The following is a 27,871-nucleotide window of genomic DNA, read 5'->3' as shown; positions in this document are numbered from 1 at the left end:
ATCACCCGGGGGCCTGTTTCAGAAAGGAGGTTAAATGAACATTCTGAGTATGTTAACAATGAAATGAGGGAAACTGTGTTTTCCATTTTAGAAAGGGAGGTATGTTAAACCCGAGAAAGCAGGTTAAGTTAAGCCCGTTTCTGAAAGAGAGGTCAGAACTTATACTCACCCAGAGTTTCTTTCGGTCTCCTCTCCTTTTTTAAAGAGGAAGCGGTGTTTAATTGCACACATTTCAGTTACACAGAGAGTATCAAAGGGAATGAAATGTCTTTTTATGGACGATCCTGTTGATGAAGAAGCTGTATTAATTAGTAGGGAGTTGCATTTACATCGGGAGATTTTGAGGCCCAGAGTGGTTTTTGGTCATATCCCTATGCATTTTTATTTGAGCGGTAGCGTTTTTCTTTACGGTCAATAAGATACATTCATAATCTCATCCATCCTTACGTCAGAAACATCAGCCATTGCGGCCGTGCTCTTACATCCGAGAAGATGCTTTGCGTTGCCTTACGTTTCTTTGCAAATGGTAATTTTGTGTATAACATCGGGGATGCAGAACATATTAGTAAGGCTACTGATTGCAGAGCGGTCAGGAAAGTGTGCCTCGCTCTTAAGCACTTTCTGACCATTTTTGTGTTGTTTCCTGATAAAATAAAATACTGTTCTTCCGGTTTCACCTCTGATATTATAACAGTTGGGAAATTACTCTTAAATAGTTCTTAATTACTAACTACATTTTCAACAAGTCTAATAAGATGAATGTAATAATTACTATCTTTAGAAAGTATTGGTCTACTTACTAATTTGGTCTCCTTACTTATTAGTTACTTTCTAAATCCCCAAATCAACCTTAACCACTTGAACAATAAGGAGAGACAAGAAACTTCTACAATTGCATGAATTATTCTTGAACAAAGTGTGTAACTAGAGGCAGTTTACATTAAAAGTATACCTTTTAAAGGTATTTAGGGTTTTATTTTTTATAAAGTTTTTTTTTATTACGTGAGTGTTCAAATTCTCCATATGCTTGCATAAGCACTTCCAGTTCTGCTGGTGAGAAATATGCACTTTTTTTGTCTGGCGCTGTTGCCATGGTGACTCGTTATATCTGCGCTCCATTGATAATGGCTTTTTATAGTTGTGGTGCTCGCGCTTAACTCAGAGTCAGTAAATTTAGGGTTGATAAAACTAACTCTTTTCAGCTGTTCTGTAACCGAAAACTCAGAGTTTCCCACCTCAGGGTTTGTCAACTCAGAGTTCAAGTTTACACTCAGAGTTGGTTCCTTTCTGGAACAGGCCCCAGGTCATGGCTGTGGTTGGATTAGGAATATACGGGACCTCAACCTCCGCCTGCCGATGTGTGTATAAATGGCGGGCGTCCGCTTAGAGCCGCTGGTAGAAGCGCGAGCGTCATGGACATCAGTGAGGCGGCGGCTTTACGGCGCAACATTAAACAGACTGTTCGGTTTTTACACAAGGATACCGCCGACTTTCTGCCCTTAGATGGCCTCAAGAAACTCGGGACGTCTAAAGAAGGGGTGAGTATATAGGCTTATATAGGAAACTACATGGTGTAAACTACAAAAGTGGTCTTTAACTGAACCGGACGTTGAGCAGTTATAATAACATTAAAGTATTTGGATGTTTGCAAGGTTGCAGAGGGAAGCCTTGTTAGTGCAGACTAGAAACACAATGACGTCATTGGTAAATCCTGGGGATACCCTGTTTGTAATACACCCATTGCGCAATCATAAACAGTGGTTAAATTGTACAATCATAAAAATAATATGAATTCTCTGACATACAAGCAGCTTCTACGTTTCTTCTTGTTTGCTTGTTACGTTATTGAGTGCCAAAAGCAAAATGTCACACTGTGATCGTGACCTCACATATGTAGCCCATAAAAGTATAGCACACATACTCTGGCCATTCTCTACAACCTGAGTGACAAAGATGGCACTAGCGATCCTCAACTCACTCGTAGACATATATTGTTATATTTCATTCTTGCAGTGGATCCAAAGTGTAACCTGGGAACACAGCTGACAAACCCTGAATGGGACGGCAGTCTGTCACAATGCATCATATACACACATTCACACAATCTTAGCATACAACAAATAAACTTTACCTACTAGCATGTTTTGGGGTGGGAGGAAACGGAAGAACCCAGATGAAACCCATGCACAAAAACTCCACACAGACATTAACTCAATCAGGATTGAAACCGTGACACTGGAACAATAAAATAGCAACATTATAGGTCGCACCAACTTTCCATTCATACATACATCTCACATGTATTCTTCACCTAAAGTTGTTCGTAAACCTATTTTTTTCATCTGCAATGCTAGAAAACTAGCTTAAATCCTAACTTCAACTCTATTATACAAAGCAGAAAAAGAGATTTTGACAATCTGGCTAACAATCAAACAGGCATAATTTAGCTAAGCTAACACTAATTAGGGAAACTTATAATTATGAAGTTTCTCCAAGTTTATGCAACAGTATTTTGCTCTCCAGGCCTACACATTTACATACATACACACAGACACATGCACATATATAAAGATATGCACCCCCCCCCATCCCACACTTTTGCCGCTTTGCACCGCCAGTCTGACAAGCGGGTCTCTGACCAGCGTTGAGAATGGCTGCAGGACCGGATGGCTGCTTGCCTGTGCTGGATTACACCCCCCCCCCCCCCCACACACACACACACACACACACACTCCCCTCCCCTATTGCAAGTCGTGTGTTTATGGTGTACCGATTATGTGCTTATGTTGCTGAGGTGTTTTTTCTGTTCCCACACTGTACTCCCCACAGGAGCATAGTCTGGGGGTTGTTTTTTTTCCCTCCTCCCTTCCCTCATGTTATGCTGTATTTCTTTTTCAAATCACCTGTCTTCCTGTCCTGTCCCCCCTTGTCATATTGTATGTATTGTATGTATGGACAGGTTGATAGCTAATTTTGCTGGTACAGTCCAGTGACAATAAAGGCTACTACTACTACTACTACTATTGGTATTCTTATAGAAGCCTTTATTTTATTAGGAAAATTTGCCCTCTTGCCACAGTACCAGAAGTACTGTTGATGTTAAAATTAAGTAAGAAAATATGGCAGAACCCATCTACAGGGTAAACACCACAGTCTGTAAGTAGCTGCAGTCATGATGGAGATCTGCATTGTCTTCATTGTCACTGTGAATAAATCAGTTATTAACACTGTGTTTTGTGCCACCGGATTACACATAGTCTACATGGTAGAAATAATCTAAGAAAATGAGCGAAAAGATGTAGCTCAGTGTTTTGATGCCGTTGAAATAATGAATATGGAATTTTGCAATATTCAATAAGTGTGTAGGACTTTAGCTGTTGTCTAAAGTTACATATATACCAGTTTAATTATTATATTTATTAATTATTATACTCTTCTAGCCTATTTTTTTTCCAGCAACCACACAACATTCTCCAGAGGGGGTTGCTGGAGGCCACCTTATCACGGAACAGATTGAACAACCGAAACATGAGACCACCACACAGTCGTATGGTTCAAAGCCACAGCATGCACAGCAGCACTCAAGAGGCTGAGACTGACCTCATTCAAGTCAAGTGAACAAAAAACTATGGTTGACACATTTGTTGAGTGTACCCCAGAGCATACCTGTTTGCAAACCTCCTCATTCTTTCCACTTCTGGTTAGTGCTTTGGGCAGTATATGATCCTTACTGTTGACACTGGCTGTATCCAAAATATATCATTAGTCAGCGTAGAGAATCTTGGGTAAGTATATACTATAATGCAAGTACATATTTTTTAAATGTGGAGATGTATAATTGAATGCACAGTGCTTAATATGACCCTTTTCCTGTTATCTAATCTAAATGTTTGTATGATGTTTAATGATATTCCCTAGATTCAAAAGTGGTATGAAACTGTGAACCCCTTAATCTATCATTTGGTCCAGACTGATATTATCCCATAATTATATACTTTATATAATCTGGTTATGCCAGGGTTTATACAGCGATAGCAATCTAATGATTAAGTTACTCTAATGATAGCATTAATAATTATGTTTTATAATTATATATAATTAGTATAATTATGCTTCTACAGCTTTAAAGAAAAGATCATCAGTAATAAGAATGAGGATCATTTAGGGCCACTTCAGTACAATCTTAAAAACACATCACATTAAACAAATCAAACAAATCAAACATCAAACAAATCAAAGGACAAATCAAAAGTTTGGTCATTGGGCAAACAGAAACAGATCTATTATATACTGTTGTGGTTAAGTGCATGATAATGCTGTTCTTAACTATTGCAAAGATGCTATTAATCTTATTCTCTAAATAGGTGTATTTTTTGTTATAGAAACCAAAATGTTTATATCGCTGGGTACAAAGACACTCAAGTTTCTGAAGGTAACATTTCTTTCTGTTAAGCCTTGTCAATAGAAGACAACATGATCACTACAGGTTTTAGTATAATTTAATATTACATATTACAGTGTGTTATTGACACTGGAAAGCAGATGCTTGTGTTTGGAAATTCTGTGCGGGAACAAGTCCATTTTGTTGGAAAACGTGAAAATGAAGGTTAGAATCATTTTTCTATTTTTCTATCATCCTACAATGTTTACTGATACCAGATTTTTCATTTCATTTCATCATTTTCGTTTCAGTCTCCATAGAATAAGAAGAAGCAACAAATATCTACATTCTTTTCTCATGAAAACATGTATCTGCAAAGGAAATTAAGTTTAAAGCGCTTGGGGTCATCAAGTGAATCCATCAAGCTTGTGGGCTATCGTTATCAGATCAACCTTTTTCCACTTCCTCTGTACAGATCTCATTACGAGCTAATTATCTTAGCAAGGCATAGCTGGTTTTAGCCTCAGTAACTAAAGAACTATAATTCTGGATATACAAACAAGAATATTTGCATATACTGAGATCTACTAGAGCAGATGTTTTTCTTTGTAAGCTATACTCTCCGTTTTTTTAAGAGCTCACTCTTGACTCGTACCTTCATAATATCGTCTATTGCACTGCTGCCACATGACTGAGAACATTAAAGAATTAGCATTATCACTTACACAATGCATATTTAGGTAAATATTACAAATAGCAAAGTAAAGTGTATGTTCACAAAAGTGTTTTGTTTAAGAATACTCTACTAGAAAGATTTGTACTGACATCCTGTGATGGGGTATTTTGTCAACTACATGCTTCAATTAAATAAAGGTTAAGGATGTTAAACACATGGATTGTTGTTCTTTAGCTATGCAATAATTATTATGAAAAAGCTTAAAGAATGCTGAACATATGTTTGAAAAATGGATGTTTTGTTGTTGTTCTTCAGTTGCTCTCTGTTCAGGGTCGCTACAGCAGATCATCTGAACCACATATTGTGTTTTGCCAGAATGGAATTCTGGATGCAATTCTCTTTCTTTTAGGCCTGGACCAGCATTGAGAGTTAACCCCTCAGCGGCTGGGTAGGTTCAATGACCAAGAAACCTGCAACTGGACCACAAGGGACACTGAAAAATTAATATGAATTCTCTTAATTTTATGTAATTCTACCCAACCAAAGTTTAGTGGTACAACAGTCTATTTAAATTTATTAATGTTTTAGTAGTAGATTTACTGCAGAATTTTTTTTAGAAATTCTTTAACAAATGGTTTTCACTGCACTCCATCTCCGTCTCTAATCAGCCAGAGATATAATAACGTACAGGCAAAGCTACTGTATGTGCATAAGTAGGAATGGGGAAAACTGAAGGAGTAAAAAATATAATTCAAATCTTATTCAAGTCCACATTTTAAAGTTTTAGAAACCTAAATGTGCACCTTTTATATTGTCAAACACACTGAAGCAAAAAGTAATAGGTAAAAGCATACAAATGCAAAACATGCAAAACCATTTAGCCTTTTTTGTTTATATAACAGCTCGAATCTGGCCTTCTCTCATAATAATAGTTTAATTGAACAACAGTATTTACTAAGAATCTATACTGAGTAATATATATAGTAATAAGTTACATATTTATAAATCACTATAAATGAAATAGGATGTATAGTGGCATTCTTTGTGCTGTATCGCCACTAGATGGGCTCAATGTCACTTTTCAGTAGCCATTGCTTCACTATAGCAACCGTATTACACAACAAAGTCCAGTAGCCTGCAAACTGACGGAGTATAAGAACTTTCTCAGGAATCCATAAAGGTAATAATCATTTTTTTTATTGTAATGGTTACAATCTTTTCAAAGTGTTTTTATGAAAAATGTATGTCATTTCAGTTAATACAAAATATACACAATTTTTAATTAATTCCAGCCCTCTGTTACAGAATGAATACGCCATCCATGCATCAGCTGTTTGACAGTCAAAGTGTCACCCCTGTGCTAATGGGGAAGGACAGGAATGTCACCTATATACTGGACACTTCAGAGTCTATGGCTTCTATTCTGGGGGCAGTGAAAAATCTGATTATTCAAAGTCTGCTTACCAAGGCTTCTCTCAGAAACTCCCTCTTTAACATCATCACATTTTCATATAAGGTGTCTTCACATACATATATACAATTTCTCTCTGTCTCTCTCTCTCTCACTCTCTCTGTCTCTCTCTCTCTTGTCTCTCTGTCTCTCTGTTTACATATACACACACACTCACCATCCACCACTTCCAGAGGTTAATGTTAATAGAGTTCATGTTCGTGTGACCTCAGTGTCTTTAGTCTTTTAAGCATTTCTGGCTAATTTAAGCATTTCAGAATCTGCTGATCACAATGGTGCAAACTCTGAGAATTGCTTCTGAAAGAAAATTTGGAAATATTGTATTAGAATTTTGAAATAATTCAAACAATGAAAGAAAAATGATCAATATAATGTAGCATTAATATTTAAAATTCTGCCTGGGTCTGATATAAAATATATATAAAATATAAAAATGCCCAGGTAAATATTTAATTATAAGCAAACTTGTGATATTTACCATGTTAACTGCTTTGTATGAAAGGTCAGATTTTTCTCATGCCTAATCTCTTCATTTAAAACGTGTTCATGTCGACTGATGGATTTGATCTTGAGTACATGCCAGGTGCACACTAAAGTAAAAGGTTGATGTACAAAACACTAACACACTCTAAAATTCATGTAAATATTTCAGAGATTTCACTTCTCACTTAAAGATGGTGTCTAATATAATTTGTGATTGGAAATGTTCAATTAGAAAAGAGTGCAAAATTGAAGGATTTTCACTGGTATTCTACAATGTGAGTGCAATACTTTCCTCTTAAAGTAGTACTCAACACATTATCTAACCACACCTATATCTATCTTTCTAGATAACATCACTGTCTGAGCGCATGATTCCTTGCGCACCTGATACAGTGTACCAGGCCCTGAGCTGGATCCATACTCTCAGGACAAGCCCAGGAAATGATCTCATTACGGCACTCATCACAGCATTTTCTGATCCTGCCTGTCAGTCTGTCCACTTAGTGACAAACAGCCTCCCAGACAATCCAGAGAGATGCCTGAATGCCCTATCTGCCTTTACAGCACGCCCTGTGCATATATTTCACATAACGGAAAAGCAGGATTTTGACAGGGACATTTTGGATTTCCTAAAATGCTTAACATCTGCCACTAAAGGGAGTTGTTACAGACTGTCTCTAGACTCTAATGCCCCAGCTGAGCAGATGAACCCATCGGTCAGTAGTAGGGTAGAAAGTTCAAAAACATCACCCATTGCTATGTCACATACATTTATACTACAGCACTGTTGATTTCTCAAATCAGCTATGACAGCTTAACATTTACAGGGACAAGCATAGTTGGACTATAGAACCTAAGCGTAACGATAAATAAATTGAAAGCATGTTGCTGTTTAACAATAAAAAAAACATATAATCATTGATATGGTAAAGGTTCTTTTGAGGTGTTTATTTAAAACTTATGAAAGCACTTTTCAGCATAGAGTAGTTTACGCATTTTGGTTTATTTTGGTTTCTTAGTAACACGCTAAGCTTTTGTCTAAATTCAAAAAGGACAAGAGGCTGGTAAAGGAATGTCTGATCACCTTTCTCACAGATGTTCCACAACATTAAATGAAACTAAAAATTATTCCAGATGTAAACATTATTTGTTTGCAAATTGCTGTGGTATAGGAGATTAAATTCTTTGGAATGTGCTGTTAATGTAATCACACTACTGATCACTGATCATTTTCCTACAACAGTTCACATTGAATTTATTCTTTATACTTGTCTTAGAGCAAGTTTAAGGTATCCTAAATGTTGTGCATCAATATTTATAATTATTTGTTTTTATTCATAACAGGTAGCCTTGTTACACTCATCAGAACACCAGATTCAACAACTGTCATGCTCAGAGGACAGATGTTATGTCTCATGTTACAAACCTTTTCATGCAGTCTGCACCTCACCATACTGGTATGAACTCTATATTCAAGTCCAGAAGATGAAACGAGTAAGGGTTTCCAACAAGTGTGAGCATTTAGGAACATTTAAGAACAAGTAAACATATTTCTTTCAGGTGTTCCTTTGGAAATCCTTTTAGTGTGAACCCATGTGTTTTAAGGAAGGTAGCAAGAGGTGCTGAGTTCTTTCCAGGTTGCCGTGTCTTGGCAAGAAGAGAGGTAGATGGATTCTACTACTTGGGGACAATTGTACACCAACTTCAGGTAAAACAAACAAAAAATTTTAAATGTGTTGCAAGTTACTATTTAATACTTTAAAGTTAAAATTTTTATTTACTCTAGGACAGGGGAGGACTCTTTATGGTTACATTTGATAAGTGTTTGCCCAAAGATGACACCATGATGGAAGTGGCATCACCTCAGTTAACATGCCATCCTGACATGATGAATATAACTCAGGCACATGAGCACAGTATAGTACCAGGGGACACTGTTTTAGCTCCCTGGGAACCTCAGATGAGCAGATTTGGACCTGGTAGGGTTGTTTCAGGCATGGAAGTAAGAGATCCATTAAAGGGTAAGGCCAGGGTTTGAGATGGTGTTTTAATTGAACTACTCAAACTTTAATTGAACTTTCCCAAAAGAAGTAAAGGTGGTTCTTTTGTTTCAGGTGGTGTAGAAGATGGAGTAGTGGTGCTGTTTTGGAATGGAATCAGACTGCATGTTCCAAAAAACCTAGCTGTGTGGATACCTGCTTCTCACCATGAGCGAATTATCAAGGATCTCCAGTCTAATTTGTATCGAACAGGCTGCTTAAGACACAGCCAATGTAGTCACATTAACTGGTCACCATTCTGCTGCATAAATCACATAAACCACTGTTTTTCAACAACTCCCTCAATGTGCCTTTGCCCAGTCAAGAACGATCCCCTCTGTAATTCATGCCTTCTCATGGACAATCAGTTGAAGGAGCAGGAGATTAAACCTGACCAAGTGAAGGAGCTGGCAATGTCTCAGGAGGTGAAGATTAATTTGTCTTCTTCAGACTCGAGCGAAGATGAGGAAGAAGTTGCAAATGAAAAGTTCAATTTCACAAGGTCAGATATGGTGAACTGCTCAGTGAACACAGAGATATCCTGCCTGAAAAAGACCCATTCTGAGCCACTGATTAGACCTGCCTGGAGGTACTGGAGAAGAGGTTCTCCTGAGCCACACCACAAAAAACCAGGTAAATGCTTCTCTATATACTATCTATAGAACCAGTAATCTATAACCAATAATCCATGAATCCACATGAACAACACACTGTGAAGGTCTTTGTCATGTAAAATGTCTCAATGTTGAGTGTAGTATACAATTATATATTTAAATAAAATGTCAATGTTTGCTTCTTTTTAAAGGGCACGTGGTTAAGACGCCAAATGCAGATTATTCTTGCCTTGGAATAAGCAGTGATTCTGGCTATTCTTCATCCAGTTTTGAAACCAAAAATCACAGTTCATTATTTGAAATGGTTCCTCATTCAGTTAGAAAAGGTATAACAGTAAGAGAAGTATTTGGCTTGAGTGTACGAAAAACACTTTCTGAAGCACCGTCTCCATTAGATTTTGCCGTAAAGAAAATTTCAGAAGAACCAAGATCATAAGTCTATTTAGATAGCTCAAGCCTGAGAAAAATTAAAACATTTGACATGAGCTGCATATGAGATTTAGTAGGGATGTTACTATTAATTATGTTTTCTGAATATTCTTTAAATGACAACATGACAACAATTACATCTCAGATGCTTATTTTTTAATGATTGAATGAATTTGTTTTGTTTTCTCACATGTTAATTGTTCTTTTGTGCTTTGGACATGATAAATGATTATTGACAAATCAGGGGTGTAAATGATGTGGGCACTGTTTACCAATAGAGGGTTGAAAGCACAAAATGAATAGTGAAAGAAAAAACAGAAAAGCTGAGACGCCTTTATTTTGACTCCGTTCAATAAAATACGCAGGGAGTCAAAGGGGAGTTTTCCCCAGTAAGCATGACCTCTTTCAGTTAAGGTGCTCACTTACAGCTTACTGGCCCATCCTTTATTTATACAGAGGCATTTATTACGCAGTAGTATTAACAGCAAAATATTGTTGAAATAAAAACTATAACATTTATTCATACATCAAAAAAAGCATCAAAAATTCACAAAATAAAGGCAAACATTGTATTGCACATAATTCAGTCCTGTTGATGAAACTTCCCTGAGTAGTACATATAAACATTAAAAGGCACATTTTGTATCACATTAAATGCACCAAAGAGCTTAAATTCGGTCATTTTTAATTTTAGTGCAATGATATAAGACTGCTTTTTAGATACCCAAATGATTCACTGTATTTGAAACATTTCATAAACCCTGAGGATAGTAAACCTGAAGTCAGAGGTTGAATGTGAGTCTCATGCTTTCCCCGGCATTGACGTGCACCACTCGGGTCTGTGGACCAGCATCCTGCATTGCTGCTGTAACGGCATATGTACCTGGTGATACATCAATCAAGAAATCCTCTGGTTCGGACAAACCCTTCAATAACATTAAAACAAGTTATCAGTCTACAAGGCTTCCCCAAAATTGCAAGTCAAAATAATTTTTTATATACAGTGAGTAAACAGACACTTTTGTTTGTGTTATTTATTATACCCCAGTTCATATATCCACTATAAATCTACACACATAATGGCTTTTGACTGTTTAGTAAATGTGCATTCTAAAAAAGTAAATATTTATAAACAAACATATTTAAAAAACAAAATTAAGGAAAAAGCATTCCGACACTGTTAAAATGTGTGTGAATATGTGTTACCTGTACATAGAGATGACTTTTTAGAAGATTTTGGAGAAAGTGAGCAAAAGGTTCTCAGGGACATTACTAAACATCCCTCATTTACTGGACATCCCTGTCCAATTATGAAATACCAATTGGTTTGAATATATGCAGGTGAAACAAACATTCATGGAACTACAAATGATCATTCCTGGACGGTTGCATCATGCAAGACAAATAATAAGGTATGTAATAGAGAAGAGTTGCAGAATGACCTGAAAGATGCATGAACTACAGTAACACAAAGAACAACGAGCAATGAACTGTACTTCAATCATCTCTGTCCCTACACCCCATGCAAAATAAGTGTCTGAATACTTATCTCCCCTTACTTTTTTTTTAGGAATTACTTACAGTGTAATGCGCTCTTTTGGAGGTTAAGGAAGTGGCTTGAACTTGTCTTGAAGTCTGTAGAAGACGCTTAGCATGAAAGCGACACACATGGGCTCGATCTTGTTCATAAAGCTCTTCTGCACTTGCAGACCTATAAAACTTCTGTGGGGAAAACACACACTCAACAAGTCTGGTAGCAGAAAAGCAAAATTAATTTAATTATTTTATTAATTTTATTTATAAATTATTAGCTTTATGATCTACCTTGCATTGATTGCTAGTTTCAGACATGCACATTGCTATTTTCGTAAAAGCATTATCCAAAGTCATACAGGCAGCAGGGTGCTCCAGAACCTTTGAATAAACAACATGGTTAAATTTAATTATCATCATTGTTGATGTCATTAGATGTTCTTCAAACAAAAGGTTTTTCCCACATGAAAATTTTGAAGGAAGTTGGAATCAGACCAAAGGTTAACTAGAGAAGTGGCTCTTGTGTAATTCTCACAAAATTCTGGTTAAGGGAACAGAACCTTAACCACTGACAGACTAAAAACAATTCCCAAAACAATAGTTACATCAACAAAATTTTTATTACGGCTAATCCATAAGTCTACCTACTTATGTGCTGATCTGTCAACCAACTCAGAACAAATCACTGAGTATTATCCCGTGATGGCATGAAATTTTGCTGTGTTACCACTACACTGAAGAAACTTTGTATCGCAAAATCTCATTATAAGATAATTAAAGTACTTATCAGTTTTGTATGTATAACTGAAGCAATTACAGCCGGCACTATGATGCAAACACATCCCTCTTGGATACCTAGAAAAATACCCAAATAAACTAGGGGTGTCCATCCAATCCTAGACACAAAAGACCATGTTTTGGTTCTGACTAATCATGAGCCACATACGATAGTCAAGATGAAAATTTAAGATTGGCTAGTGAAATTAGGTGTGAATCTTTATTGGCTGGAACCAAAATCTGAAGCCACAGTGGCCAATAAATAAATATGTGTGGACAGCCTGGAATAAATCAAATACATATCAACAGCACAGTAGGCACCGTTGCTCCAGGGTCCTTATTTGGCCTTGAACACGTGTTATTGACTGTGTGGAGTTTGCATCTTCTTCTGTAAATGCATTCATGTTGGTTTCTGCCTACTTTGCAAAAACAAGTATAAATTAATTTTTGTGTGCACATCTAGGGTGTATTCCCATCTCGTGCCCAGTATTCCTGGAACAGGCTACTGATCCACCTCAACCCTCATTGGGATAAAGTGGTTACTGAACATAAACAGATAAACAGAAATATAGACAAACAGGCAGATAAATTTCTAATTAAATGGTATCTAAATGTTTTATGCATTCCAACTGTATCTATAACACTGTACCTCCGTGTGCTTCTCAGTGCCAGAATCATTTCGGTGATATAATCTGTCACTCTTCAAGGTTTCCGACCGTCTTTTAGCTCTCTGCAACACCTCAAGTCCGAGTTTTGATGAGCGACCAAGTGAATCCTCCATCCAGCTCCTATCTGCCATAATCGACCTGATCACAGAATGCGCGCGCGCGCAGTTCAAATAATAAACACAGATTAACCGCGTCACAATCAGCCAGACGTTCTAGAATCTCAATCAGTTCTAAACTGTGAAATGCTCAATATTACAACAGTCACCGACATTGTTTTTATAGCAGATTCACTCATTCAGATCTGCTAGGCGTGTAAACGAAAGTGAACGGTGAAGTTGTTCTTCCTCTCCCAGGTGTTGCTGGGAAATGTAGTCATATATCATATATCGCAATCATAATTATTTGGTATAGTATCGTTGGTATTATTGGTAAGTAATGTTGTCAATATTTTTGTTTTGTTAATAAAAAAAATATCTACAGTATTACATCTATTTGTCACAAAGCAAACTCGTTTATTTTGTCCAACATGGCAATACAATCGTCTACACTAATTGTATCTGTCGCCCCCTGTTGGTTAAAAGCTGCTTATTTCGACAGAAGTAATATAAATAAATACTGAAAGTTATGAAGCAGATTCAATACAGTACTTGTCCTGGTGTAGGCCTACAAAACTTTTTCAATTATTCTGCTGCAAAAGTTTCTCAAGCCCAAAAAAGGTTAAAAGGTTTTTACCTTTTAGTTAAACACTCAAATGTTTATTAACTGATTTATTTAGAGATTTATGAAACATGCTTTTCAAAATATGATTTTGAGGCCAACTAGCCTATCATTAATGTATATAATTGATGTTAATCTCCTATGCTTTGTAATAGTTATTAATTTGATGATCAAAAACTTTTTGCCATGACTCCTTAATGTCTGAGGTTAACATTTGACATGCAAAAATACATTAAGGATGACTGGCAATGATGTAACATGCAGGTTCATTCTGGTGGATCTTGTGTTGTGATTAGATTTCAATCTACTCTTATTTTCAATATTATGCACTATCACACTTTATATACACTGCTAACCTGTCTCACTTTGTATATTGTGGTATTTTAATTTCATTTCCCCCTGTAGTATTGCCAGTAAATTAAATGTCATTAAGTGTCATTATTTTATTTCGGTACTTTTGAGGGTCACCAACAGTTGGTACAAAAGGCCTTGTGTAGTTCGCCGTTGATAGGTAAGTTTGTTCAGTCATCTATAACCAATATTCAAACAGGTTGTAGAGTGTTTCTGTGGTGAAGAGAGTATGAACTATCTACAAGAAATAAAAACAGATGGCGACACAGTGTGTACGACAGTCAATTTTCAAAGGATTGCTTATAAGTATTTCCGCACAACACACATCTCGAACACACGCAGTTACTTCGGCTACCAACTTCTGCTCACCAGCTTGCAGCACTATGCAGCTGTGGTACAAGCTGCGTATTTTACAAAGCTGGGTAAGTGGAGTATTACACTACACTTAATCCAACACAGCTCTAATCGTTCCCATTATTGTTTATGTGATTTTTTAGTCCTGGTGGTCTATCTGGGAGGCACTGTGTGTGAAAAGGGGCTCAGGTGATGGACACCAAGAAGCAAGTTTTAAAAAACATTGTAGCAGTATTGGTGTCATCATCTATAATCTATTTCCTGTTAAGTTTAAAACTTAATTGATTACAAACTGCTTCTACTTACGTACAAGTCTCTGAATGGTTTAGCTCCACCAGTCTTCTAACCTGCTCTAGTACTGTACATCTGATCAAATCCACATTATCACCTAGTGCTTGCTAATATTATGAACAGCAACTACGATAATTTCTCTTTACTTGCTTCTCTTTTTCTACCCATCCTAAGGCACACAGAGATTGTACCAGCTTTGGTTGTGTTCCATGTCATGAAGATTTCGGACCTTCATTGAGATGAGGCTAAACTTGTGAGGATCCTGGGGCATCTAGAGATGTATCAACTCCAGTTGGATTCCGCTTCATGATGTTTTCAGACATTCAAAGAGGAGATGCCAACCTCATGTGGTCTTTGAGGACAACAACCTTCTAATCAATACACAATTGTCAGACTGTATATTTATATTTACACCCTCCAGTGTCACCTAAATGAGGATGGGATTGCTTTTGAGTCTGGTTCCTTTCAAGAATTGTACTTGCCACAGTCACCTCAGTAACCTCAGGCTTGCTCAGTGGAGATAAATACAAATACATTTGTATGTCTAATATTAAGTTTTAACTTTTGTATTATATTAATATTTGTATAATATTAAACTTTTTGTATATTTTTTTATGTTCTGTAAAGCTGCTTTTAGGCAATGTTCATTGATAAAAGTGCAATACAAATAAAATTTAATTGAATTGATAATATAAAATGATTAAAGCTATATCAGAAAAAACTCCGCAGACAATATTAATTAATTACTAAAGTCATGTATGATTTATCTAAATAATGTGTTACATAAGCAGTTCTTTGCACGTATTGTTTTTATTGTTGCTGTTATTATTATTGTCATAGTAATGAGAGGAGGACCTGCAACACATGTGGGCTCCTGATCCTTAATATCAATAAAAAATTATTTTCTACCATATTTTAGTATAAAGTAAGCAACATTAACTGAATGGACTATAACATCGATAAATCTATGAAAAAGATGAAAAGCCTTTTCTACAGTAAACAAGATTACACTAGTTACTACCTATAAAGGTATATGCAGATATGCATATGTGATATTGTATTTATTGCACATATTGATTGACATAAACAACTGCATCACAGTTGATCTGGACCTTGTCTCAGAAACACTGGGCAGAAAACTGGTATCATCTTAATCTTGTAATATAGTATCCATGGAGGTCCAGATTCAGAATCCCGATTCAACTCAGATGTTGAAGGGTTAACTCTCAGTGCTGGTCCGAAGCACCCATAAAGTTGTGTCATGAAGGGCATCTGGCGTAAAACCAGTTCCAGATTCAAAATATGTGGGTCGGATGATCTTCTGTGTCAACCCCAAACAGGGAGCAGCTGAAGGACAACAACAACACTATTCCTTTAATAAAAGATTGCTTGTCTTACTATAGATGACTGCCAGTTACCTAAACCACATATAGTGCTAATTACTATATGTTGTCAATATAGTTTACTATTCTGGTGTTTAATTTTGGTAACCAAATACATAAAATGTACATCATTTTACTTTTCACAGCACATTTTTGAGGTCATTCAGTATGCACATTAATTAGGCTTCACCTTTTGTAGATACAGGTGAAAAGTTTCAGTTAATATACGTATCAAACACTAAAATATATTTTATATATTCCTAAATTATAGGTAGAAATATTATTCGCACTATAGGAGGCTCCAGGGCCCATTTCTATTTTAAATAGTAGGTACTTGGTAATGTGGGTGGAATTTCTGCCTTGTATTTGATAGTTAAGTTTGTTCAGTCAACCACTGCTAATATTTAAATACCTTGCAAAGAGATTCAGGGGCAAAGAGAAATTGAGCAGGGTACAAGAAATGAAAACAAAAAGACACAAGACACTCACAGATTATCATGCACAAGTACTGTTTTAAATTTTCTTTTGCTTACCATTACTTACCATGTCTAAATGGGAGAAAAATAATAAAAAAAGAAGCTCATCATGAATATATCATTAATATAATAATTAATACAATAAAAGCAATGAACCACCATATTTCCTTCTAAAAATTCCTTTCAAGCAAATGTTGCCTCTACTTCAGGGAATCTGTCTTCTTTTGGTGAAACTTTAGGTGTCTGTAACAAAAATGGAACTTGTTCACTTTGTATTTTACTCAAATATATTAATACTGCATTAGCAGTATTCAAAATACTAAGATGGAATAAAGGGAAAAGCTAAGTCAACTGACTAGTACTAATTTAATTACAATTTTGTATTTACAACCTTTTGGAAACTTATCATAACACACATGACCCACCAGGATGAAACTGCAATTTTACATGCTTTTTTACAGGGATGCGAGGTTCCAACACCACCAGCGAGATGATGGAGTCAATAGAGTGCACCCTGGACACCCAGGAAACCAGCCAAGCCCATGCTGCTACAACCTTTCAGCCTCCCAGACATGGACCACCATAAGGACAGAAAGTGCAGCAAGATCCGCACTGCCTATAGACCTGCTGTAGATGAGTCCATGCCACCTGAGCCAGACTATTTAGCCCACCAAGAAGTTGTGAAGCCCCAGCTAGCCAGCTGTGTCCTCCACACTGCAACTCCACTAAAGCACCCACTGTCACTGTCAAGGTAACCGACTAGTCTTTTTTTAGTATGATATTATACAGAAAACATTAATGTGGCACAATTAAGAAACTAAAATTTAGAGTGAAGCATACCCATGGAGAAGGTCTAAAATGTTTGACTTGTATTATTTAAAGCTGATATTAAATCACATTCACAATCTACAATTATTTTAATTATACACTGTTTATTTTAAATGTTCTGGGACAAATCTTTATTGTTGTTTAAGTAGTTGCTGGCATCATATGTGAATTTAGCAAATAATTACTTTTGTGTCTTTTCTTTAAAAATGTAACTTTTTGTTTTGTTTTACTTTTTATTTTTTAGAATGTTAAATTAGAGATAAATATAATTGCCATGCTATGGAAGCTCAAGAGCTCATTTCGATTTTGAAATTGAGGTGCTTTTTATATATGCAAAATCTCTGGACAGCATTTAATAGGTAAGTTTGTTCAGTCATCCATCACCATTATTCAAATTCCTTGCAGAGTGATGACTTGCAAAAAGACATCGACCTCAAACATGAAATAAAAACAGAAGGAGACACAAGGAGGGCTTTTTTCAATGTATGGTCAGTACCAATTACTTATGCACAAGTTTTATTTTACATTTTCTTTTGCTTATAAATCTCTTCAAATGTCTAAATAAGGGAAAAATCTTTATTTGGAAGGATTTTTAATGCTTAACTTATACTAGTGCTGATACCTATACTTAACTTATAAAGATGCTCTGTACTATTGCATAATAACATTTTCATGCTCTCTGCATCCAGACTGTTCATCATGGAATACACAGTGCCAACTGGAAACTATGGAGCATCCATTTCTCCCACCATGTACTCCTTGAAATACAATACTTCAGTGAACTCGAGGAATTTGACCTCTCTGGCCACTCTGGCTGAGATTATCGATGATTGTAACAAAAATAAATCTAATGGTCTGCGTGCATACATCCAGATCCTTAACCTCGTAATTGCCCTTCCAGCAAATGTAGTGCTTCTCTGGCTGCTGTTAAAGAACAGAAAGACTATGTCACCCTCTGAGGTTTTAGGTCTAAACTTTGCCATACTTAGTGTGCTGTTTTGCCTCAGTCTGCCATTGGATATTTCTATGGTAATCGCCCAGAACCGCTCAGGACTACCCCTAAACATTGTACAAGCCTTTGCCACCCTCAGTTACTTCGGCTGCCCACTTTTGCTGACCAGTATGTGCTTGGAGCGCTACGTGGCTGTGACATACCCTGTGCTCTTCATGAAGCTGGGGAAACGGGAGTATCGTGCTGCATGTTCTGCTATCATCTGGTTTCTCACCTCCATCATGGCAGCATTCATGTTTGTCTACACCATTGCTAACATGGCACTGATTTTATCTATCATTTTGAATGTGCTGTTTTTAGTCATGGTTGCCTGTCTGGTGGGCATTGTGTGTGTGTTGCGTAAAAAGAGCCCAGGTGAAGGGGACCAAAATAATTCATCCATAAAGAAGCATGCTCTAAAGAATGTTGTAGCAATATTGGTGCCTTCAACTATAACCTATTTTCCAATGCTTGGTCTGGCCCCTTTTCTGCTGATAATACAAATCCTTGTAATAAAAAGCACAAATGGGGATCTCTGTCAGTTTTTGATGATGTTTGCTGTTCTCCCCAATTTTGGAATTTGCTTGGGGCCCATGTTCTACATGGCCCGGGTGAAGCAAATGTTCTGTAGCAGGAATAATGAATCGGGAGACACAAAAGAGACCACTACAGTCCAGAAAATGTGAAAGTCAATTTAGTCAAGTATGATTTTATGATTTATCTGAATATTGTTGTTCATAATTATGCACCTCTTCTTTGTTTTTCAATAAAGTTAACATATAAGATACAAACCTATTATGCTATTAAACTACAAACCTACTAACCTATTAGCATATACAATATAAGGCAAAATGTGGCCACTTGACTGTTATGCCTTAGGATGCATCACATCCTATTCCAAAGCCATAGTTATTGATATGGAGTCGGTCTCCTTTGGAGTCGGCTTTCGGAAACAGACTGTGGGCCCCTTAAATCCTAATGCTACAGCATAATATGACATTCTAGACAATTGTTTGCTTCCACCTTTGGGAAAAAGGTCCATATATTGGAATGATGGTATCGTTTACGTTTCTAACCATATTGAGTAGTAAGCAATATTTAATCAAAGTACTAAAGCACCAATGAGTTGACTTGTTTCTACAAGTATTTAGGCAAAGCAAAATATGACTGAGTATATATTATATCTCCACATGTTTAAAAATCCAAAATATGTAATCACCTCACTTTTGCTGTTTGTAACTATAGTTCACATGAAAATAAAGCCTTTAAAACTGTCTGCATGTTCATATTCAACTTTAGTAACTGATTTATGCCAATGAGGCTTATGGTGAGCAGCAGTTCTGGCCCAAGAACTGGACAGAGAATGGCGAAATTGGTCTGACAGAAAGGCTACAGTACCATAGATAACCACATTGCAAAGTTGTCTATACTTTCACTAAGGTGCCGGTAATGTTTTATTTTGGAGATGTCACGCGTGCCTGTCTTCAAAACTTGAGAGCCCTGCAGTCTGTAGGCACCTTTCTGACCTGAGACAGGTTGTGCAACAAAACATTAAGTTAAGGGTATATATAGTGAACAGCTGTTTGTGTTTTCACCGGCTATTCCGTTGGAAACAGTCCTGATCTGTCAAACCTCACGCTCACTACAGGAGCACAGTATTGTTGTTGTGGTCGCGCACCCGTTACATTAGTGAGGGATGAGTGCATTACCTAATTACCCCACTAGGCACTTTTGACGTTGTACAAATAGGCGGTATCATGCGGAAATAACTGACCTACGTTTGAAAGTGAAACGAAATCAAAGGTCTCCAGCGACAGGAGCAGAATATAAACCATTTCTTTTAAATTGGTTTAATGTGAACTTCAGGGTTTCTTGTCGGGAAAATGGAGACCACGTCAGCTGATGATCAGTTCATTATCGAGTATCGGCTTCTGGAGCTTTATCATAAAAAAAGAAAGTCAAGATCGAGCACAAAGCCCACACACCCAGTCTTAAAAAAAACCCAGGAAAGTGCATCTAAAAGGACAAGAATTCCTGCTTCTGCAAAAACTGGTAAGACAGCAGGCTAGCCATCAAACACAGAAACGTACTTGAGATGATGGAAACTGCTTAATTAAATCCCGTTTTAATGTTATGTCCTTCATCAAACAGATGTACTTGTACAAGTGGCTGATAAACTGACTGACATTGTAGACAATGTGCCTCCTGCTCAGAATCAAGTTGTAACAGACAGTGGTGGGTTTGTATACCTGCCAGGCTCGTCCTGGCTTTCATAATTCTGAGAAAATAATGTTGTATCTAAATGGACTGTTCTTTGTAAATTGTTATTTTTTTTCTAAGATCAAGATGTCATCCAGAGGCTTGTAGATATATTGAAAGAATATGGGGACAATTTCAATGAAAAGGTAAGCAACTGGTCAAAAGAAAAGTCACAATTTGCATGTTCTAGACTTCTTTAACTTTTTCTTGGTTTAGATTGCGAAAGATGCAGAACTTTTAAGCTATCTCCAAGGCCTCTTCTCCTACAACCTGTTTGAAAAACTGGCATCAGCCTTCATTGTCAGCATGGAGCCTCCAGGCAAGCTGAGAGAAGAGGATAATGATCAGAAAATGAAAATTGCTTGGACCTTTGAGATGACCAGTCGACTGAGTGCCTTGGACCTGCAGCCTATGAACCGAACAATGGGATTTGGTGCTCAATATGTTCACCAATATTTTACACCATGGATTCAGCAACATGGTGGCTGGGTAAAGACTATATAATGCACAGTACATTATAATTAGGAGTACATAAATATATTCATTTCAGAAATGCTTTTAAATGTGTATTGTGTGTATGGATACATATAATTTTAAAAATCATTACAATCAGTCTCTTTTCATTCCCACTATAGGCAAATGCTTTCAAAATTGATGAAGGAGATGAGGTGCATTGAAAAGGGACTGGCTCCTTTTCCCAACAGCAAATGTGTTGTCCACAACTACCTCTTAAATAAAAAAAAAACCCAGTGACACTCATAAGAATATTATTTTTTTTTCTTATAAAGTTTCAATTTCACAGAAACATAATGGTTTGCCTCACTGTTTATTTTGTTTGCGCAAAAGAATATGGAACTCATTTATAGTATCATAAATGTATAATATCAGACTTCAGTGAGTGCTTTATCCTGGTCAGGGCATTGGATCCCAGGAACACTGAGAATGAGGTGAGAAAATGGGATGAGAGTATAAAGTATTGCACCATGCACATACACATTCACATACTAATTTACAACTAGGGGCAAATTAAAGTCAGCAATCCACATATCAGCATGGTTGTGCAAGGTGGGATAAAAAAACAAAAACCTGGAAATAACTCATATCTATCATAATAGCTTCATATTCATAACTAAAATAAATATCTTTATATCCAGAATATAAATATATTCAATGACAAAAAAAAAAGAAAAAACTGACAGATACCTAAAAAACATAAAATATATATTTATTAAACAAGCATCTGATGCAGTTACTTTATCAGCTGCAAATATAATAAGTACTGCTAAGCACTATCCAGACATAGAGACTGTAGAATTCACTCCTTTAGCAATTTAAATCCATGAATATATTATATTTTTAAATTATTTTAGGCACAATACTTTTAACATTCATATAAGCCTGAATGTTGCAACTTAAGAATAAGAATACACATAAATTCTGAAACATAAAAAATAAAATACTCTACTCTATTTTAACTCTTGTTTCAGGCTTATATGGAGGCACAGAGAGGTAACACATTTAATACTAGACTCTTTATGGAATTGGACTCTATATGGATATGGACTTTAGACAGTAAGAGGGTCTGTGAAGCAGGCTGTGGTGCTAATTGGCTAGAACAAAGTGGGGTATATTTCTGCCTTAGCATCTGGAATCATCCATCTAAAACTTCCTGTTTGCGCTCTCATAATGAAGTTGAACCTAGTCAGGAACTTGGGCAATTGGATTATAGAATACTATGATTAGCAAATTACAATCAGCAACCACAAACAAATGCGTCTTGCAGCTTCTGTAGCAATGGCAGCCATGCACATATGAATAAATTGACTATGAATGCTGGCAAATGCATGAAGACACCAGACAGGAAGACCAAGCTCTGCTTGAATTTTGGTTCAGTTTATACACTAAAGAACACCATTAGCAACTAGTTAATGTATCTGCAGTTTGAGTTTTTTCAAAGCAGAAAAGTGTTGGAAAAAGTAATTTGTATTTTTCTAGATGCCAAGGTACTTGTTCATTTTCCCCAGTGCATCACAGACGGTGGTGAGGTCACTGCGGAGATCCTGCACCACATTTTCAATGCTTCTGGTGTCCTTCAGCAGATCAATGCTTTGGGTGTATGGGTTATAGTAGACAGAGAAGGGCCTCCTGATTGTTTTGGCAAATTCCCTGTGGAAAGGATAACAATTTTATAAAAAGACATTTGATATTTTCTAATTAAATAACTCTCCGAAGACATGAATTTATCAGTGTTATAGATTTTTCATGAATTTCATTACCTCATCTTTTCTTTGGCTTCCTCAAAACTCTCTGAGACAAAGTAAACATCTTGAAAAGTTGTGATGAGGCACTCCTGGTAGCATGTAGTTTTGGGATCAAACGGCTTCACTACAGCTTTTTCTGATAATGCGTGCTGCAAATTTATGGATGGTAGTTAAGTAAAGTTCTTCCTGTTTCATTGAATAGCAAAAATAAAGCATAAAAATAATTTCGGTACCCGTAGCTCTCCAATTGAAGAAAGCAGCCCTGCTCCATAGGCTCTCAATTGGCCATCTTGTTTACACAGGCCAAACTCAATTGTGAAGAAATAGCACTGATGAAAATAAAAATATATTTTTTAAAATAACAGTTGAGGTGTATATTTAAAAAGAACACAATAAATAATAAAAGAGAAAATTATCCTGCTAATATGATCCTATAACAACATCATTTCAAAGAAGTTTCTTACTGACTGTACTTTAAATATTCCACGCTATACTTTCCACACTTCAGTGCAATTCAATTCAATGCAAATGTGCTACCAAAGGTCAGGTATTAAATTGAAATGGGTAAATGCCGCCACCACCAGCCACTGTGACCTTTTTATGTTGGTATAATCTCTGCATTAATCAGAGAACCTGTCAATCAATTATGCAGTGTGACATTTAAAGACATACCTGTACTGTGAAATGAAACTTTGTTTCAGCTAACTTACTGTAGCCAACTTCTGCACATCTTCATCTGAAGCTCCAAGAGAAGCTAGGCCAATTTCCTGTGAGAACTGAGCAAACTTAGGATCTGCTAAGAGTGGGACATGACCCAGGAGCTCATGGCAAGTATCCCTGAGAATTAGTGTTAATGACATCTTTAAGAATTAAAAATAAAGCAATCATTCATGCATTTAGATGTACAATGTACAATAACGTATGACATGGCAGACAGGACAGGTGACAAGGCAGTACTCACGGCTCTGGTGTGTAGAGTGGGTCAGTGCTGTGGCGTATATACTGAGTGCAATTAAACACTCGATATGCCAGACCAGCCAGGAAGTCTCTAGGTGAAAGATAACCTGCCACAGGTCGCACTGTGAACCCTGACCTCTCTAGAAATATCAAGACCAAACAAATATCTGTAATCAGTAAAAGATCAGCCTGCCTTTCATTGAAGAAGATGCCTTTTTTCCCCACAAAATCCACACCTGCAAAATTAAAAATTTGTTTCAGTTTGAAAACCCATCACGCTGTCGAATATGGACTAATTCTGGACATTAGGTTGGTTTCTAATCCTACCTGTCGGAAAATGACTGTATTTACTGTATTATGTAATTCAGTAAAAGTTACGTAATTCAGTAAAAGTTACTGAATTTTTACGGTTTTAGCACAAAAGAAACTTCCAGGTAGTATTTTTGCTGTACAAACACCTAGTGTTAAATCATCCTTTCCTGAATAACAGAACATTGTAGAAATTAGAAGGTATTTAATTCAATTGTAATTGTAATTAAATGTAAACAAAATCACATTTCTTGCAGTGGCAGCTGTGCATTCCCAATCAAGTTTGTAGCTATCAATCCAATTTGTGTCTTGTAAACCCAACAACCTAATTGAACAAGCTAACCCAAAGTAAAGAGTTGCAAAAATAAAACAACATTTATTTGACTGCATAATGACACACATTGGAGTATTATAATCATGAACTTATTTACCTCTTAGAAAGCAGGAGACATCCTCCAGCTGGGGGATATTGTCCTCACGGTATCCACAATGTTTCGTGAGCAATGGGAGGTTTTTCATGTACTCGCGGCAGGCATGGGTTGGATAAAGTTTAGTGAGCTCTCGGAACACCACTCCCCAAGTCTTGACCTCCTCTTGTGTGTACTCAATGCGTGGGATGGGCTGGCCACTGTAAATGGAATTCATAAACCATATTTATATCCATGTAAATTGTGTGAGAAGCAATTTGAGAACTTTTACTAACAATTACTAACAATTTGTAATTCATTGCAACTTCTACAAAGTACTTCCTCCTCTGCCTATAGATGTTGTCTTTAAATCCCTGAAAAATACAACAGGTTAAAAGAGATTAAATAGATTTGTTTTTTGTTAAAACATTTTATCATGAATCAAAACATTATTTCTTCTATAAGTATCTTGAACTTTGCTCACTTACAGGATGATCAGCATCCAGCTCTGAGCCATACATGAGCACTCTGTGTGAGCACTGGTCCAATTCAGAGATCTTCTGGGGAAACCAAGGGACTCCTTCTACATCTGGCAAGCCACCCAAAACACACACACAGTCCAAACAGTCTAGAATAAAGAACCAGGAGAAGCAGCAGCACTATCACTATAGATATGCATTGTAGCCATATCAAACTTTCTCTACTTACTGCCAGTTAAGTGTGAATGAATAACACAACATATCATCATATCAATATCATTAAGCATTGTATTTTTCCCCCACAAATAAATCATGCTGCATTCATAATATACTCACCAGCCTCTACAGACCACACATTTTGAGGAGTATTATATGAGATAATGTTGACATGGTCTTTAAGGTGCTGCACCAGCTCATTGAATTCCTTTTTAGTGCAGCTACACTCTGCATATATCTCCATCTCTGTGGTGACTCGCTTTGATTTGCGTGATTCAATGTGGGCCAAATTGATATGCTTCTCCTACAGAATACACAGAATGTGTTCACATGAAAAATCATACTGAAATAAAACAAATTTTACACTTTTACGCTTTTCTATTGTTACAGTAGTTCTCATTCACCAGATGAAGATATTGCTAACCTGAAAGAGCCGAAGAGCCTTCACCAGACATCCCACCTCATTCTTCAGAGAGAAAATCACAGCAGTTTTACTGCTGTCATAAGCCAAGCCTATATCCTCCTTGTCCGGTTTCTCATCTATGCGGCTAAATGATGTCCTACGAAGCTGCACGAAAGTGTGGAAACCAAAAAAAAATTTTTAATGTGTATTAAATTAGATATAAAAAGTGCTCAAATCCTGATGTATTTCTATGATTTTTATTTACTGGCCCATAGCTTAGGAGTGCTAACTATTTTTTAACAATATTTGACAGATTTGCATTTAGAAGTTTGAAATTTCAAAATTTAAATTTTTTGTTTAATTATCAATCCATAAAACTATTTTTTTCTAATTGGCCCCACATATTTGATATCAGGCAGTCCTACACAGTTAACATTTTAACCTAAGCAGTTACAGTTTACAGTGTCTGTTAAAGTATATGAATATTGCTACACTTACCATATTATTTCCTAGGTGCTGCTGATCAAGCATAGCTGAATCCAGTGATAATCCCCGACGTGCCCAGTATTTGCTGGAGAACATCATCATTGATGGTTGCATTTTTGGAATTGCTTCCTTACCCCTTTTCCTCAGCAGACCCACCGGTGACTTTGGGATCTCCGGACCCTTTATCTGACTCTGCGGGTCAGACGGTATAGACATCGTTTCTTGAGGCTTGGTTTTGCCTTGTACCTCAGGATGCACAGGTACTGATTCAGAACCCTTCTTGCTGTGTACCTGTGAAGCCATTGGAATCTAAGTGTGCTGCTCAATCCTGCACTCCACCTTCTCGTGAACTGCCAGAGCCTTGCTTATATTGTGTGACGAAAGATGGTGATAAGAACTCCTCTCTCCTGCTGTCTTGCGTACATTGGTTTCTGGGAGGCTCTTGTCGTTCAATTTTGAAAAGTTATGTTACGTCAGTACCTTACTGATCATGAAACATTAGTGTTAATCTACTCCAGATCTGATGTTCAACAAAGCTCTGCACAGATGGTTTTATTTTGACCTCAAGAACAAAAACAAAAAAAGATTAAATATCACATAATAACATCAAAATACAGATTGTTTCACTCAGTACAATATCTTTTCAACCAATATCTTCAAAGTAAATCTGTATTTTAAAAAGCACAGAAGAAAATATTCTATACAGTATATGCCACATATTCTATAGAGGATGTGATATTAAAGGAAAATGAAGGAACTGGAGAAACATTCATTTGTGTGTGTGCATGCACAAATGTGCATTGTTTGTCATGAATGAGTGGTGTTTGCTCCGGTGCATAATGCAGCCACTTCTTTAATGAAATTGAGCTGAAGGTGAGATAAAATTACAGCTCTAACTAAAAGCTATCAGTCGACTCTGAGGCAATTTCCTGTATAACAGGAAATGAAACAGCCAGGGAGTGGGAAGGCGATTTGGGTGTCTTTGTTGTGAGCGTACGGTTCTGTTATGAGCCGATAAAAGATACTCCGGTTCTCTGTCAAGATTTTCCGTCCACTTCTCTCCATCACATCTTGAAATGTCACAGAAAAAAATGCAACCCAAAGTCTAATAGAGAAGCGAAATGCCACTTAGATTGCCATTTGTGTTTTGAGTTTCTTGGATTCAAAATGCACAGCACAGAGAATTATCTTAAGTAGAACATCTTATGCATAGCTTCTAATGTGTTTCATTGTTTCATGGCATTTTTTTGTATAAGTTTCTCTAGAATTCTTGGTATCCTTTATAAAGATGGACAAAATAAATAAACAAATGAATAAACAGACACGTTAATTTCCATTCAAACTGTAAGAAAACTTAATCTCTTATTTTAAAAAAACAATACAAAAATAATTTAAATTAATGTAAAAGAATTCTTGCAGATCAACTATGTTCATTCAGAACCAAGTAATAACCTCTCCCTAAGCATATTTTAACAAAATTTGACAAAAGTGCTCTACAGTAATTTAAATTATGATTAAGCTCATAAATTACAATACTAAAGAAACAAAGAAAGCTGACTAGCATGAATACCTGCATGCCAGCCCACACATCTGCATCATTACAAATGGTTAATATGACATTTTTATTAAAGAG

At 36.5% G+C, this 27,871-nt stretch overlaps 6 protein-coding genes across 9 annotated transcripts; 4 read left to right on the top strand and 2 right to left on the bottom strand.

Annotated features, from left to right (window-relative positions):
- The first annotated feature begins 173 nt into the window (after positions 1 to 173).
- LOC125146240 (nuclear receptor-interacting protein 3-like) lies at positions 174 to 5,273 on the top strand. The gene is given in 8 exon segments (XM_047822751.1): positions 174 to 1,538; positions 3,457 to 3,613; positions 3,698 to 3,785; positions 4,122 to 4,198; positions 4,231 to 4,305; positions 4,383 to 4,432; positions 4,519 to 4,606; positions 4,693 to 5,273. Coding segments are annotated over 8 exon segments (675 nt in total). The 5' UTR covers positions 174 to 1,412; the 3' UTR covers positions 4,707 to 5,273.
- Positions 5,274 to 6,112: 839 nt separating this feature from the next.
- c13h11orf16 (chromosome 13 C11orf16 homolog) lies at positions 6,113 to 10,333 on the top strand. The gene is made up of 8 exons (XM_027161466.2): positions 6,113 to 6,237; positions 6,363 to 6,573; positions 7,359 to 7,727; positions 8,356 to 8,468; positions 8,572 to 8,719; positions 8,798 to 9,032; positions 9,126 to 9,683; positions 9,856 to 10,333. The coding sequence occupies exons 2-8, from the start codon at positions 6,364 to 6,366 to the stop codon at positions 10,098 to 10,100; spliced, it is 1,878 nt and encodes a 625-aa protein (XP_027017267.2). The 5' UTR covers positions 6,113 to 6,237; position 6,363; the 3' UTR covers positions 10,101 to 10,333.
- A 250-nt stretch (positions 10,334 to 10,583) lies between these two features.
- akip1 (A kinase (PRKA) interacting protein 1) lies at positions 10,584 to 13,471 on the bottom strand. 3 transcript variants are annotated; one of them, XM_027161469.2, is made up of 5 exons: positions 13,341 to 13,471; positions 13,053 to 13,209; positions 11,918 to 12,007; positions 11,675 to 11,815; positions 10,584 to 10,976 (listed from the first exon to the last, which is right to left on the bottom strand). In XM_027161469.2, the coding sequence occupies exons 1-5, from the start codon at positions 13,364 to 13,366 to the stop codon at positions 10,896 to 10,898; spliced, it is 495 nt and encodes a 164-aa protein (XP_027017270.1). In that variant the 5' UTR covers positions 13,367 to 13,471; the 3' UTR covers positions 10,584 to 10,895. The 3 variants fall into 3 exon arrangements, with proteins under 3 accessions (XP_027017270.1, XP_027017268.1, XP_027017269.1); XM_027161467.2 differs by having other exon boundaries at positions 10,584 to 11,019; positions 13,341 to 13,468; XM_027161468.2 differs by having other exon boundaries at positions 10,584 to 11,019; positions 13,053 to 13,416.
- A 3,743-nt stretch (positions 13,472 to 17,214) lies between these two features.
- Positions 17,215 to 19,147, top strand: LOC113652502 (psychosine receptor-like). The gene is made up of 2 exons (XM_027161616.2): positions 17,215 to 17,393; positions 18,160 to 19,147. The coding sequence occupies exons 1-2, from the start codon at positions 17,215 to 17,217 to the stop codon at positions 19,145 to 19,147; spliced, it is 1,167 nt and encodes a 388-aa protein (XP_027017417.2).
- A 1,064-nt stretch (positions 19,148 to 20,211) lies between these two features.
- si:ch211-218c6.8 (apoptosis facilitator Bcl-2-like protein 14) lies at positions 20,212 to 21,479 on the top strand. The gene is made up of 5 exons (XM_027161811.2): positions 20,212 to 20,513; positions 20,613 to 20,696; positions 20,802 to 20,866; positions 20,937 to 21,209; positions 21,356 to 21,479. Exons 1-5 carry the CDS (start codon positions 20,345 to 20,347, stop codon positions 21,395 to 21,397), a joined length of 633 nt encoding a protein of 210 aa, XP_027017612.1. The 5' UTR covers positions 20,212 to 20,344; the 3' UTR covers positions 21,398 to 21,479.
- Positions 21,480 to 21,539: 60 nt separating this feature from the next.
- Positions 21,540 to 27,786, bottom strand: tph2 (tryptophan hydroxylase 2 (tryptophan 5-monooxygenase)). Of its 2 annotated transcripts, none has more exons than XM_027161810.2 (11): positions 26,251 to 27,786; positions 25,774 to 25,917; positions 25,470 to 25,653; positions 25,143 to 25,282; positions 24,961 to 25,028; positions 24,679 to 24,875; positions 23,943 to 24,078; positions 23,692 to 23,818; positions 23,215 to 23,310; positions 22,997 to 23,130; positions 21,540 to 22,886 (listed from the first exon to the last, which is right to left on the bottom strand). In XM_027161810.2, the coding sequence occupies exons 1-11, from the start codon at positions 26,539 to 26,541 to the stop codon at positions 22,712 to 22,714; spliced, it is 1,692 nt and encodes a 563-aa protein (XP_027017611.1). In that variant the 5' UTR covers positions 26,542 to 27,786; the 3' UTR covers positions 21,540 to 22,711. The 2 variants fall into 2 exon arrangements, with proteins under 2 accessions (XP_027017611.1, XP_047678527.1); XM_047822571.1 differs by having other exon boundaries at positions 21,541 to 22,886; positions 25,143 to 25,243.
- Positions 27,787 to 27,871: the final 85 nt, after the last annotated feature.

Source organism: Tachysurus fulvidraco, chromosome 13, assembly GCF_022655615.1.
Source record: "Tachysurus fulvidraco isolate hzauxx_2018 chromosome 13, HZAU_PFXX_2.0, whole genome shotgun sequence".
NCBI lineage: Eukaryota > Metazoa > Chordata > Actinopteri > Siluriformes > Bagridae > Tachysurus > Tachysurus fulvidraco.
The sequence above is the reverse complement of the archived record's forward strand: the minus strand, read 5'-3'. Positions and strand labels throughout refer to the sequence as shown.

What these genes read in the sequence shown, in the direction of transcription:
- c13h11orf16 (XM_027161466.2), top strand. Translation starts at nt 6,364, where the DNA reads ATGAATACGCCATCCATGCATCAGCTGTTTGACAGTCAAAGTGTCACC. An exon ending in CAATTGTACACCAACTTCAG is followed by an intron (nt 8,720 to 8,797) that starts GTAAAACAAACA and finishes TATTTACTCTAG; the next exon opens with GACAGGGGAGGACTCTTTAT. An exon ending in GCCACACCACAAAAAACCAG is followed by an intron (nt 9,684 to 9,855) that starts GTAAATGCTTCT and finishes TTCTTTTTAAAG; the next exon opens with GGCACGTGGTTAAGACGCCA.
- akip1 (XM_027161467.2), bottom strand. Translation starts at nt 13,366, where the DNA reads ATGAGTGAATCTGCTATAAAAACAAT. An exon ending in GAATCTGCTATAAAAACAAT is followed by an intron (nt 13,210 to 13,340) that starts GTCGGTGACTGT and finishes TTCTGTGATCAG; the next exon opens with GTCGATTATGGCAGATAGGA. An exon ending in AAACTAGCAATCAATGCAAG is followed by an intron (nt 11,816 to 11,917) that starts GTAGATCATAAA and finishes TTTTCCCCACAG; the next exon opens with AAGTTTTATAGGTCTGCAAG.
- LOC113652502 (XM_027161616.2), top strand. Translation starts at nt 17,215, where the DNA reads ATGGACCACCATAAGGACAGAAAGTGCAGCAAGATCCGCACTGCCTAT. An exon ending in CACCCACTGTCACTGTCAAG is followed by an intron (nt 17,394 to 18,159) that starts GTAACCGACTAG and finishes CTCTGCATCCAG; the next exon opens with ACTGTTCATCATGGAATACA.
- si:ch211-218c6.8 (XM_027161811.2), top strand. Translation starts at nt 20,345, where the DNA reads ATGGAGACCACGTCAGCTGATGATCAGTTCATTATCGAGTATCGGCTT. An exon ending in TCCTGCTTCTGCAAAAACTG is followed by an intron (nt 20,514 to 20,612) that starts GTAAGACAGCAG and finishes TTCATCAAACAG; the next exon opens with ATGTACTTGTACAAGTGGCT. An exon ending in TTCAGCAACATGGTGGCTGG is followed by an intron (nt 21,210 to 21,355) that starts GTAAAGACTATA and finishes TTCCCACTATAG; the next exon opens with GCAAATGCTTTCAAAATTGA.
- tph2 (XM_027161810.2), bottom strand. Translation starts at nt 26,541, where the DNA reads ATGGCTTCACAGGTACACAGCAAGAAGGGTTCTGAATCAGTACCTGTG. An exon ending in AGCACCTAGGAAATAATATG is followed by an intron (nt 25,918 to 26,250) that starts GTAAGTGTAGCA and finishes ACTTTCGTGCAG; the next exon opens with CTTCGTAGGACATCATTTAG. An exon ending in GTTGCAATGAATTACAAATT is followed by an intron (nt 24,876 to 24,960) that starts GTTAGTAATTGT and finishes TTCCATTTACAG; the next exon opens with TGGCCAGCCCATCCCACGCA.